This window comes from Ranitomeya imitator, chromosome 7, assembly GCF_032444005.1.
Source record: "Ranitomeya imitator isolate aRanImi1 chromosome 7, aRanImi1.pri, whole genome shotgun sequence".
Classification (NCBI taxonomy): domain Eukaryota; kingdom Metazoa; phylum Chordata; class Amphibia; order Anura; family Dendrobatidae; genus Ranitomeya; species Ranitomeya imitator.
In genome coordinates, this window is record NC_091288.1 from 212576667 (window position 1) to 212589460 (window position 12794).

Sequence of the window (12794 nt, forward strand, 5' to 3'; positions counted from 1 at the left end):
TGAGCTGCGCCCGGTGACCTTCCGCGCAGGGTCCAGCTCCATCTACATCCCCCACTCATCTGCTTCCAGCCAATCAGAAGGCTGATATTTCATTACAGGGCGTGGTTTGGGTACCCTCACAACAACACAGCGCCGCAGGTCCAATCAGCGAGCGGACTGGTAATGATTCTAACCAATGAACTCACGACTGCCCCTACTCTGAGCCAATCAGTGAGCGCTCTTTGATGTACTCCAGCCAATGGGATGTGAGGGGCTGGGTTTGTACCGATTCATCGTCTCGGAGGTGTCGTCTGCTCGGAGAGAAGCGCAGGATGGCGACGGCTGCGGCAGCGGCGAGCAGTGCGGAGCGGGGCGTGCTGGTGAGTGGCCGCGGGGGCAGCTGGGAGTCCGTGACGTGACTGCTTATCGTACCCGTGCTTATTACCAGCCGGTGTGGGGTCCTGGCCACAAGAGCTGACCATCTATTCTCTTCCACTTGTGTATTTGCTGTAAAATCGCCTCCGGCCGCCAAGTTGTCGTCATGACAACCCCATTATCGCCATTTATCCGGGTTTATTTTCGCCGTGGAGCCTGGTTTCCGTGACGACGACCGCCCTCCGCGCCGTGACGGTCACCCATTATGTCGCCAGCGGATGGTCTTGCGTATTGACCCTCTGTGTGGCCATATTGGAGCGCGGCGGTCGTCCTCTCGCCATATGGCGCCGGGTTATCGCTGTTTCCGTTTTTTTCTTTCACTCTAAACAGGCGATCACATGGTACAGGATCAAATATGGCGTCTGTGGGGGGTCGGGGCGCCATTCCTCAGTACGGTGGTCCTCTGGTGTCATGTGACCACCCTTAGGGGAGAACGCTGCCCCCTGTCCCGATCGGCGCTGGCGAAACGTCCGTAAAAAGACGGAAAATCCAGATTATCGGAGTAAAAATTCCTGTAATCTGGAATATTCCTGATGCCATAAAGTGCTACTGTGAAACTACAACTCCCAGCATGCCCGCGCCGCCAGCGACTTTGCTGAGAGCTGTGATTTTTGCCAGATTTCTGGACTATCAGATTCCGGATTAATAGGGCAGGTGACATGCTCTCAGTCTGTAATCTGGAGGTTGTACAGTGACCGTCCCTTTAAGTGAGTGATCTCTCCGCGACTGCAGTCACATGATGATGAGGGCAGTAGTTATCGGAGGCGGGGAGGGACCGCACTGGGGAGTCATCCTGCCCCTGATCCCATTGATGAGCACTAAAGTGGCTGATAACAGAGAGCAATAAACGGTTTGAGGTGACTTTTAGTATTGGTGACATTGGAGGGGCCGGGTCATTCATTGCCAGAAAACTGCCCCAGCTGTGACGTGTGTACGCCCGATCACATCACTGACTGCAGACTACAACCCACAACATGGTGTCTGTGTACACAACACCCCGTCCTGTGCAGACCGGACCCAGACGGGCCCCAAGCCAGCCTCCCCGGGACACGACTGGCACCCAAAACACAGGAGAGCGCAGCATAAACAGCCAGTGTTCGGATAGAAGAGAGGTGCAGCACGGGAGAAGCCTCTCAGGACAGGGATAGAGGAAAGGTGCAGCACGGGAGAAGTCTCTCAGGACAGGGATAGAGGAAAGGTGCAGCACGGGAGAAGCCTCTCAGGACAGGGATAGAGGAAAGGTGCAGCACGGGAGAAGCCTCTCAGGACAGGGATAGAGGAAAGGTGCAGCACGGGAGAAGCCTCTCAGGACAGGGATAGAGGAAAGGTGCAGCACGGGAGAAGCCTCTCAGGACAGGGATAGAGGAAAGGTGCAGCACGGGAGAAGCCTCTCAGGACAGGGATAGAGGAAAGGTGCAGCACGGGAGAAGCCTCTCAGGACAGGGATAGAGGAAAGGTGCAGCACGGGAGAAGCCTCTCAGGACAAGGATAGAGGAAAGGTGCAGCACGGGAGAAGCCTCTCAGGACAGGGATAGAGGAAAGGTGCAGCATGGGAGAAGCCTCGCAGGAGAAGGATAGAGGAAAGGGGCAGCACATGAGAAGCCTCGCGGGAAAGGTGCAGCACGGGAGAAGCCTCGCAGGAGAGGGATAGGGGAAAGGTGCAGCACGGGAGAAGTCTCTCAGGACAGGGATAGAGGAAAGGTGCAGCACGGGAGAAGCCTCGCAGGAGAGGGATAGAGGAAAGGTGCAGCACGGGAGAAGCCTCTCAGGACAGGGATAGAAGAGAGGTGCAGCACGGGAGAAGCCTCTCAGGACAGGGATGGAAGAGAGGTGCAGCACGGGAGAAGCCTCTCAGGACAGGGATAGAAGAGAGGTGCAGCACGGGAGAAGCCTCTCAGGACAGGGATAGAAGAGAGGTGCAGCACGGGAGAAGCCTCGCAGGACAGGGATAGAGAAAAGGTGCAGCACAGGAGAAACCTCGCAGGAGAGGGATAGAGGAAAGGTGCAGCACGGGAGAAACCTCGCAGGAGAGGGATAGAGGAAAGGTGCAGCACGGGAGAAGCCTCTCAGGACAGGGATAGAGGATTGGTGCAACACGGGAGAAGCCTCTCAGGACAGGGATAGAGGAAAGGTGCAGCACGGGAGAAGCCTCGCAGGAGAGGGATAGAGGAAAGGTGCAGCACGGGAGAAGCCTCTCAGGACATGGATAGAGGAAAGGTGCAGCACAGGAGAAGCCTTTCAGGACAGGGATAGAAGAGAGGTGCAGCACGGGAGAAGCCTCTCAGGACAGGGATAGAGGAAAGGTGCAGCACAGGAGAAGCCTCGCAGGAGAGGGATAGAGGAAAGGTGCAGTACTGGAGAAGCCTCGCAGGAGAGGGATAGAGGAAAGGTGCAGCACGGGAGAAACCTCGCAGGAGAGGGATAGAGGAAAGGTGCAGCACGGGAGAAGCCTCTCAGGACAGGGATAGAGGATTGGTGCAGCACGGGAGAAGCCTCACAGGAGACTGATAGAGGAAAGGTGCAGCACGGGAGAAGCCTCGCAGGAGAGGGATAGAGGAAAGTTGCAGCACGGGAGAAGCCTCTCAGGACAGGGATAGAGGAAAGGTGCAGCACGGGAGAAGCCTCGCAGGAGAGGGATAGAGGAAAGGTGCAGCACGGGAGAAGCCTCTCAGGACAGGGATAGAGGAAAGGTGCAGCACGGGAGAAGCCTCGCACGAGAGGGATAGAGGAAAGGTGCAGCACGGGAGAAGCCTCGCAGGAGAAGGATAGAGGAAAGGTGCAGCTCTGGAGAAGCCTCGCAGGACAGGGATAGAGGAAAGGTGCAGCACGGGAGAAGCCTCTCAGGACAGGGATAGAGGAAAGGTGCAGCACGGGAGAAGCCTCGCAGGAGAGGGATAGGGGAAAGGTGCAGCATGGGAGAAGCCTCGCAGGAGAAGGATAGAGGAAAGGTGCAGCACGGGAGAAGCCTCTCAGGACAGGGATAGAGGAAAGGTGCAGCACGGGAGAAGCCTCGCAGGACAGGGATAGAGGAAAGGTGCAGCACGGGAGAAGCCTCTCAGGACAGGGATAGAGGAAAGGTGCAGCATGGGAGAAGCCTCGCAGGAGAAGGATAGAGGAAAGGGGCAGCACATGAGAAGCCTCGCGGGAAAGGTGCAGCACGGGAGAAGCCTCGCAGGAGAGGGATAGGGGAAAGGTGCAGCGCGGGAGAAGCCTCACAGGAGAAACCTCGCAGGAGAGGGATAAGGGAAAGATGCAGCATGGGAGAAGCCTCGCAGGAGCAGGTTAGAGGAAAGGGGCAGCACGGGAGAAGCCTCTCAGGACAGGGATAGAGGAAAGGTGCAGCACGGGAGAAGCCTCGCAGGAGAAGGATAGAGAAAAGGTGCATCACAGGAGAAGCCTCGCGGGAAAGGTGCAGCACGGGAGAAGCCTCGCAGGAGAGGGATAGAGGAAAGGTGCAGCACGGGAGAAGCCTCGCCGGAGAGGGATAGAGGAAAGGTGCAGCACGGGTGAAGCCTCGCAGGAGAGGGATAGAGGAAAGGTGCAGCACGGGAGAAGCCTCGCAGGAGAGGGATAGAGGAAATGTGCAGCACGGGAGAAGCCTCGCAGGAGAGGGATAGAGGAAAGGTGCAGCACGGGAGAAGCCTCGCAGGAGAGGGATAGAGGAAAGGTGCAGCACGGGAGAAGCCTCGCAGGACAGGGATAGAGGAAAGGTGCAGCACGGGAGAAGCCTTGCAGGAGAAGGATAGAGGAAAGGTGCAGCTCTGGAGAAGCCTCGCAGGACAGGGATAGAGGAAAGGTGCAGCACGGGAGAAGCCTCGCAGGACAGGGATAGAGGAAAGGTGCAGCACGGGAGAAGCCTCGCAGGAGAAGGATAGAGGAAAGGTGCAGCTCTGGAGAAGCCTCGCAGGACAGGGATAGAGGAAAGGTGCAGCACGGGAGAAGCCTCGCAGGACAGGGATAGAGGAAAGGTGCAGCACGGGAGAAGCCTCGCAGGACAGGGATAGAGGAAAGGTGCAGCACGGGAGAAGCCTCGCAGGAGAAGGATAGAGGAAAGGTGCAGCATGGGAGAAGCCTCGCAGGAGAAGGATAGAGGAAAGGTGCAGCTCTGGAGAAGCCTCGCAGGACATGGATAGAGGAAAGGTGCAGCACGGGAGAAGCCTCGCAGGACAGGGATAGAGGAAAGGTGCAGCACGGGAGAAGCCTCGCAGGACAGGGATAGAGGAAAGGTGCAGCACGGGAGAAGCCTCGCAGGAGAAGGATAGAGGAAAGGTGCAGCACGGGAGAAGCCTCGCAGGAGAGACTCTCAGGGTTCAGCAGGATGGACAGTTCCTACACGTTGAGCAGTCGGTCAGGTGCTGTGACTGGTGACAGCGCGGAGATGTCGGTATAATGGTGACCCCGGGCACAATGGGCGCGGAGGAGCCAAGATCACATCAGTAATGAGTTACAACATCAGAGCAGGAAGAAAAGAAGCAAATCTGCAGCGGCCGCACTGAGCGGTCACTGGCCCTCCGCCTCCTGCTTCTGCCCTCTGGGCCCCGGTGAATCCGCTTATTGGGGGTACACACTTTGGGCAGTGTAGTCACGGGGTCTCGAGCTTCGGTTATGATGGCGGCATTCAGATCCAGAACATGGGGGAGACGCTGCGGCACTCCTGATCTGTGGCGCCCCCCGCTGGTTGTACTGTCCGCTATTTTGCAGGAAGAAGAGTTTAAATGGCTCCTGAAGGAAGAGGTGCACTCCGTCCTCAAGCAGCTGCAGGACATCCTGAAGGTCAGCGCACGGACACTGCATGTCACATGACGTGTCAGAAAAGATGGCCGCCTGGACCAGTGTAGTGGGAGCCGTACTTCAAGGGGGTCTCCTGCAACCACAGGGAGGGAGGGGGGCCAAATTTACCTTTTACCATGCACCTTAGAGGGACGTTCCTCCGGCTCCTCAAGACTTGGGTTCATCTGTTCTCAGTGGGAAGAGCAACTGAAGCCCCAAGCCAGACCCCCTGTGTGCCCTCCAGACCCCTGTGTCTGCCCTCCCACCTTCAGACCCCTGTGTGTGCCCTCCAGACCCCTGTGTGTGCCCTCTGGACCCCTGTATCTGCCCTCCCACCTTCAGACCCCTGTGTGTGTCCTCATGACCCCTGTGTCTGCCCTCCCACCTCCAGACCCCTGTGTGTGCCCTCCAGACCCCTGTGTGTGCCCTCCAGACCCCTGTGTGTGCCCTCCGGACCCCTGTGTCTGCCCTCCCACCTTCCAGACCCCCTGTGTGTGCCCTCCCGGAGCCCTGTGTCTGCCATCCCACCTTCCAGACCCCCTGTGTCTGCCCTCCCACCTTCAGACCCCTGTGTGTGTCCTCATGACCCCTGTGTCTGCCCTCCCACCTCCAGACCCCTGTGTGTGCCCTCCAGACCCCTGTGTGTGCCCTCCGGACCCCTGTGTGTGCCCTCCGGACCCCTGTGTCTGCCCTCCCACCTTCCAGACCCCCTGTGTGTGCCCTCCCGGAGCCCTGTGTCTGCCATCCCACCTTCCAGACCCCTGTGTCTGCCCTCCCACCTTCCAGACCCCCTGTGTGTGCCCTCCGAACTCCTGTGTCTGCCCTCCCACCTTCCAGACCCCCTGTGTGCCCTCCCGGAGCCCTGTGTCTGCCATCCCACCTTCCAGACCCCCTGTGTCTGCCATCCCACCTTCCAGACCCCCTGTGTCTGCCCTCCCACCTTCCAGACCCCCTGTGTGTGCCCTCCGGACCCCTGTGTCTGCCCTCCCACCTTCCAGACCCCCTGTGTGCCCTCCCGGAGCCCTGTGTCTGCCATCCCACCTTCCAGACCCCTGTGTCTGCCCTCCCACCTTCCAGACCCCCTGTGTGTGCCCTCCGAACCCCTGTGTCTGCCCTCCCACCTTCCAGACCCCCTGTGTGCATTCTCACCACCTGTGCCCTCCCTTTGGGCCCCTGTGTCGCCCCTTCTGCCCTCCGGACCCCTGTGCCCACCCTGACGTCTGCAGCATTAGTGTAGGAGTGTTCTGAGATCAGTGTCTGTGTCCCGCTCGGTTCCTCTAGGACGCCTCCCGCAGGTTCACCCTCCCCATCGGAGCAGCAGACGGCGCCTCCAAGCAGGAGAACTTTGTACTGGGCAGCTCCAGGTGAGAGCCAGGGCTGGGGGGCTGCGCCGTACGGATGCAGGGGGGTGGCTGCACCACACTGACACCAGGGGGGGCTGCGCTGCACGGACGCAGGGGGCTGCACTGCACTGACACCAGGGGGGCAGCATCACACTGACGCCGGTGGTCACAGGCGGCACTGACTCTGCCCGTTTTTGCTTCCCAGCACAGACCAGGTGAAGGGCGTCCTGACCCTACAAGGAGACACCCTGTGTCAGGCTGTGAGTATGCTCCCCTTCGCTGACGGCCAGCAGGGTGCTTGTTGCCCGCAGTTCTAATGGGGGGCAGGGTTGGGCCCGGGGGGCTGGGTTGTGCCCGGGGGGCTGGGTTGGGCCCGGGGGGCTGATCCGCACGATTTCTTGGCTTTGCAGGAAGTGAACCTGAAGGTGGCGAGGACCAACCAGACGCTGCACTTCGCCTTCCGGGACGACAAGCAATGGAAGATGCAGCAGGTGGGCGCACGACGTCCCAGGGGGTCCTAACAAATCAGAGCTGTATCCGTCAGCAGCAGTTTTCTCTGCTGCAGATGCTGCGGCGCCTCTTTTCTCCCAGTGACCTGTAGATATTGATGTTTTTGCTTCCTCAGATTCAGGATGCCAGGAACCACGTGAATCAGGCGATTTATCTGCTCACAAACCGGGGCGAGAACTACACCTTCCAGACGGGCTCGGAGGTTCTGAAGGTGAGCGCGGGGGTCCCCAATAACAGGGGGTCCCCAAGAACAGGGGGTCCAGATCAGGGGAGCACCCGGGATGTGACACGTCCGCCGTCTCTTCTCTGCAGCTGATGGACGCCGTGATGCTGCAGCTGACCAGAGCCCGCAATCGCCTCACCACGCCGGCCACCATGACGCTCCCGGAGGTGGCCACCAGCGGCCTGACGGTAAAATGCACGTGTATCTGCAGCACGGCTGCTAGGAACTGGTGGTGTGGAACTACAGGTCCCAGCGTGCCCAGATTGGTGCAGATTGTCATGACATGCTGGGACTTGTAGTACTGGATTAGCTGAAAAAGTTGCAGACTGCCGGTATCGACTGAGGAGGGCGCTGAGCAGATGTAGCAGAGCTGAGCTCGTCATTGGCACCACATTGCAGCGTGCGGCTCTCGTTCACCCCAACTCTTCTCTGCTTTTAGAAAATGTTCACCCCGTCGCTCCCCGCGGACGTCCTGCTCAACTTCTATGTGAACGTGAACAAGCTCTGCCTCCTGGTCTACCAGCTGCACGGCCTGCAGCCCAGCTCCACCAAGGTGAGACACTGACACGGAGCCGCAGCTCTGCAGCCCAGCTCCACCAAGGTGAGACACTGACACGGAGCCGCAGCTCTGCAGCCCAGCTCCACCAAGGTGAGACACTGAGCCGCAGCTCTGCAGCCCAGCTCCACCAAGGTGAGACACTGACACGGAGCCGCAGCTCTGCAGCCCAGCTCCACCAAGGTGAGACACTGACACGGAGCCGCAGCTCTGCAGCCCAGCTCCACCAAGGTGAGACACTGACACGGAGCCGCAGCTCTGCAGCCCAGCTCCACCAAGGTGAGACACTGAGCCGCAGCTCTGCAGCCCAGCTCCACCAAGGTGAGACACTGACACGGAGCCGCAGCTCTGCAGCCCAGCTCCACCAAGGTGAGACACTGAGCCGCAGCTCTGCAGCCCAGCTCCACCAAGGTGAGACACTGACACGGAGCCGCAGCTCTGCAGCCCAGCTCCACCAAGGTGAGACACTGACACGGAGCCGCAGCTCTGCAGCCCAGCTCCACCAAGGTGAGACACTGACACAAAGCCACAGCTCTGCAGCCCAACTCCACCAAGGTAAGACACTGACACGGAGCCGCAGCTCTGCAGCCCAGCTCCACTGAGGTGAGACACTGACACGAAGCTGCAGCTCTGCAGCCCAACTCCACCGAGGTGAGACACTGACACAAAGCCACAGCTCTGCAGCCCAACTCCACCAAGGTAAGACACTGACACGGAGCCGCAGCTCTGCAGCCCAGCTCCACCAAGGTGAGACACTGACACGGAGCCGCAGCTCTGCAGCCCAGCTCCACTGAGGTGAGACACTGACACGGAGCCGCAGCTCTGCAGCCCAGCTCCACCAAGGTGAGACACTGACACGGAGCCGCAGCTCTGCAGCCCAGCTCCACCAAGGTGAGACACTGACACGGAGCCGCAGCTCTGCAGCCCAGCTCCACCAAGGTGAGACACTGACACGGAGCCGTAGCTCTGCAGCCCAGCTCCACCAAGGTGAGACACTGACACAAAGCCACAGCTCTGCAGCCCAACTCCACCAAGGTAAGACACTGACACGGAGCCGCAGCTCTGCAGCCCAGCTCCACTGAGGTGAGACACTGACACGAAGCTGCAGCTCTGCAGCCCAACTCCACCGAGGTGAGACACTGACACAAAGCCACAGCTCTGCAGCCCAACTCCACCAAGGTAAGACACTGACACGGAGCCGCAGCTCTGCAGCCCAGCTCCACTGAGGTGAGACACTGACACGAAGCTGCAGCTCTGCGGGGTTCCTGATCTTTCATAAAAGGGTATTGCAGGAAGAAGTTATCCAGTATCCACACCCTAAGTGCTAACATCTAGATCTTTGGGGGGTGACTGCTGAGCCCCTCATGGTCGCCAGCAGCGTGGCTCCACTTCTCACTAGGACCTGGCGGCTCCGGCCTCCTCTCACTAGGACCTGGTGGCTCCGGCCTCCTCTCACTAGGACACGGCGGCTCCGGCCTCCTCTCACTAGGACACGGCGGCTCCGGCCTCCTCTCACTAGGACACGGCGGCTCCGGCCTCCTCTCACTAGGACACGGCGGCTCCGGCCTCCTCTCACTAGGACACGGCGGCTCCGGCCTCCTCTCACTAGGACACGGCGGCTCCGGCCTCCTCTCACTAGGACACGGCGGCTCCGGCCTCCTCTCACTAGGACACGGCGGCTCCGGCCTCCTCTCACTAGGACACGGCGGCTCCGGCCTCCTCTCACTAGGACACGGCGGCTCCGGCCTCCTCTCACTAGGACACGGCGGCTCCGGCCTCCTCTCACTAGGACACGGCGGCTCCGGCCTCCTCTCACTAGGACACGGCGGCTCCGGCCTCCTCTCACTAGGACACGGCGGCTCCGGCCTCCTCTCACTAGGACACGGCGGCTCCGGCCTCCTCTCACTAGGACACGGCGGCTCCGGCCTCCTCTCACTAGGACACGGCGGCTCCGGCCTCCTCTCACTAGGACACGGCGGCTCCGGCCTCCTCTCACTAGGACACGGCGGCTCCGGCCTCCTCTCACTAGGACCTGGTGGCTCCGGCCTCCTCTCACTAGGACACGGCGGCTCCGGCCTCCTCTCACTAGGACACGGCGGCTCCGGCCTCCTCTCACTAGGACACGGCGGCTCCGGCCTCCTCTCACTAGGACACGGCGGCTCCGGCCTCCTCTCACTAGGACCTGGAGGCTCCGGCCTCCTCTCACTAGGACACGGCGGCTCCGGCCTCCTCTCACTAGGACACGGCGGCTCCGGCCTCCTCTCACTAGGACACGGCGGCTCCGGCCTCCTCTCACTAGGACACGGCGGCTCCGGCCTCCTCTCACTAGGACACGGCGGCTCCGGCTTCCTCTCACCATTGTCTCCTTCCTTCCTCTCTAGAATTTCCGTCCTGCCGGCAGCGCCGTCCTGCACAATCCCGGAGCCATGTTGTGAGTATGAGGGGGGCACATACTTCTGTTCACCAGGCCGGCCTCATCCTCGCAGATCGGATCGCACCACACGCTCATCTCAGCATGTGACGCTACAAGTGTATGACTCCTGGGGGGGTCCGGCCTCTGGGACCCCACAAATCCTCAGAATGAAGGGTCCCCAGTGTTGCTTTGGTTCTTTTCAAGTTCATGGGCGGTGGAGGGCGAGCGCTGCTGTGCAGGGAAAACACAGAGCCGCACCGTGGCTCCTTCATTCACAGTCACCAGCGGGGTCCAGAGGTCGGACCCCCAGGGATCATTAAGTCACGCCGTTGTTTCAGGCCAAACTGATCCTCCATGTCCTGAAGTGCAGGAGCTGACGGGTGGGAGCCGGGGTCGGCCGAGTGTCTGTTCCTGTGAAGGTCAACCTCAGAATTTTCCCAGCAGCTTTGGCTGTGACTGGAGGATAATTTCTGCCTACAGCTGTGCTTTCTGCCTCCTCACAGTGAGCTGAACACCCAGCGCTTCGAGGTCAGCCAGGTCCACAAGGTGGAGTGCGTGGTCCCGTGGCTGAACGACGCTCTGGTCTTCTTCACCGTCTCACTGCAGCTCTGCCAGCAGCTCAAGGACAAGGTGCGAGTCCTCCATGAGTCCCACAGACCTCCCGGCCTCCGGGGGCGCTGCTGACCGCCGCTCTGCTTCCTTCACAGATCTCCATATTCTCCAGCTACTGGAACTTCCGACCGTACTAAGTCTGGTTGGCGGCCATGATGGACGGAGCGCATGGACGGGGCCGACCCTGACCCGTAGGACCCTCAGTGTGTAACGTCCGGGCCGAGCACGCACGCCGTCACCTGATGTACATTCCGTATTATTTATTACATTCAGCGAGAAAGAAGGGAAATCGTCCAGATCCTCCGTGCAATTCGGGACCCCGCCTGGGAAGGCTGGGCGACCACCGCTCCTGCACAGGTAGTCACCCAGCTTTCCCAAGCTCCTGTGTGTCAGATCGGCAGCAAATGTACATTGCAGCCGCTCTCATTCATAGCCATAAATGCTGAAAAGTGATCTCAAGCATGCTCTGGGGTTGCCATGGCAACCCCAGAGCATGCGCAATAATTTTTCTTAAAAGGTGCAAAAAACTTTTCTTTTTTTTTTTATCTGCTGCTGTCGCCTCCCTCTGTTGCAGGGTGGCGCTGTAGGGCACGTGCTGTAACGCTGCAGTTCCCCTGTTCTGACACCAGGTGGTGCCAGTGTAGGTGTTTTTTTTTTTTCCCTATTGTTTGTATACCGTCCGTCCTTTTATATACAGTAATGCTGTTTGATATGTAGCTACGAGGAACAAGTTGTCACCTACGCTCCCCTCCCCCACGTACCTATTCACAATCACCTTTATCGTCACCCCCGCGCATGCACGCACACGCATGCACCCTCCGCTCACTTATGTTCTTCCTTTGTAAATAGAGTCATGGAAATGTGCTTAAAATAAAAAGCTGAGTCTCCGCTTATGAATCTTTTATTGTCTCCGCTCCTGAAGCTGCACCTGGTCCCCCGACGCCGAACAATGAGCGGAAGATGATGGCGGATTACAACACTGAGGTTCAGTCTAAGGGATGTTGGGTGAGACCCCAAAATAACAGGTGCCGTTCCTGCATCCGCCACCAGGGGGAGCTCACTGCTGTCACCTGCAGAACAGGACAGTGTGCATGGGCTCCCTCTGGTGGTGGCTGCCGGTATGGAGAATTGGAACTAAAAACTGATCAATTAATAGATTTTATAACCGTTTAGTTTTGCCATAACGTTAGAATTACAGTTTACATACAGGTTCATCCTTATGGAACCAACACCAGATATCCGGGAGGTAGTCATCTGATAACTTAAAGGGGTCATCTAGGATTTGAAAAAAAAACAAAACCTGGATGGCTTCCTTGTAGAAACAGCACCACCCCCTGACTACAGGTTGGGTCTGGTACTGCAGCTCCCCTCTATTGAAGTGAATGTGACTGAGCTGCAGTACCACACTCAGCCTGTCGAGAGGGGTGGCGCCGTGTCTACAAGAATAAAGCTGTTTGTGTAATCCTGGGCAAGTCCTGGCCTTCTCCGATTGCATCCAAAGCGGAATGTTTCACTCTAGCGGAGGCGACAATCTGGTATAACGGGTTTTATTGCAGCTCCGTTGTGGATAATTAACACTCACCTGCAATATTTCTGCCCCCTCCTCCACATTCCTGCTGCTTTCTGACCTTTGATTTGCCGCTCGATCTGTCCCTTACCTTCCCCCTCCCCCCACTCGCTTCCTAATATCTGACCTCCATGTGCAGTGGATAGGGGGAACTGCCTGCACTCTCTTCCACCACCTGCTGGTGAATATGGGAATTGCAGGTGTGTTTCTCACTGGAGGGAATGTGCAAAATTTATCTGTAAAATCAAATCATCCCTAAATGGCATAATCAAGACTGTGCAGGCCATAATTAAGGAATTATCCTGGGGGTGGGGGGGTGCCGTCCCTTTAAATAGGCTTGAAATCGAGAAGGAATGGTAGCTGCAGCCGGAAACGCACCCACCTTA

At 58.8% G+C, this 12794-nt stretch overlaps 1 protein-coding gene across 1 annotated transcript; it reads left to right on the top strand.

Moving 5' to 3' along the window:
• The first annotated feature begins 247 nt into the window (after positions 1-247).
• Positions 248-11732, top strand: ROGDI (rogdi atypical leucine zipper). The gene is made up of 11 exons (XM_069734755.1): positions 248-359; positions 5116-5187; positions 6466-6548; positions 6733-6787; positions 6938-7018; positions 7153-7248; positions 7350-7448; positions 7700-7813; positions 10198-10247; positions 10733-10859; positions 10937-11732. The coding sequence occupies exons 1-11, from the start codon at positions 312-314 to the stop codon at positions 10976-10978; spliced, it is 867 nt and encodes a 288-aa protein (XP_069590856.1). The 5' UTR covers positions 248-311; the 3' UTR covers positions 10979-11732.
• Positions 11733-12794: the final 1062 nt, after the last annotated feature.

What these genes read in the sequence shown, in the direction of transcription:
- ROGDI (XM_069734755.1), top strand. Translation starts at nt 312, where the DNA reads ATGGCGACGGCTGCGGCAGCGGCGAGCAGTGCGGAGCGGGGCGTGCTG. An exon ending in AGCAATGGAAGATGCAGCAG is followed by an intron (nt 7,019 to 7,152) that starts GTGGGCGCACGA and finishes TTGCTTCCTCAG; the next exon opens with ATTCAGGATGCCAGGAACCA. An exon ending in TGCAGCCCAGCTCCACCAAG is followed by an intron (nt 7,814 to 10,197) that starts GTGAGACACTGA and finishes CTTCCTCTCTAG; the next exon opens with AATTTCCGTCCTGCCGGCAG.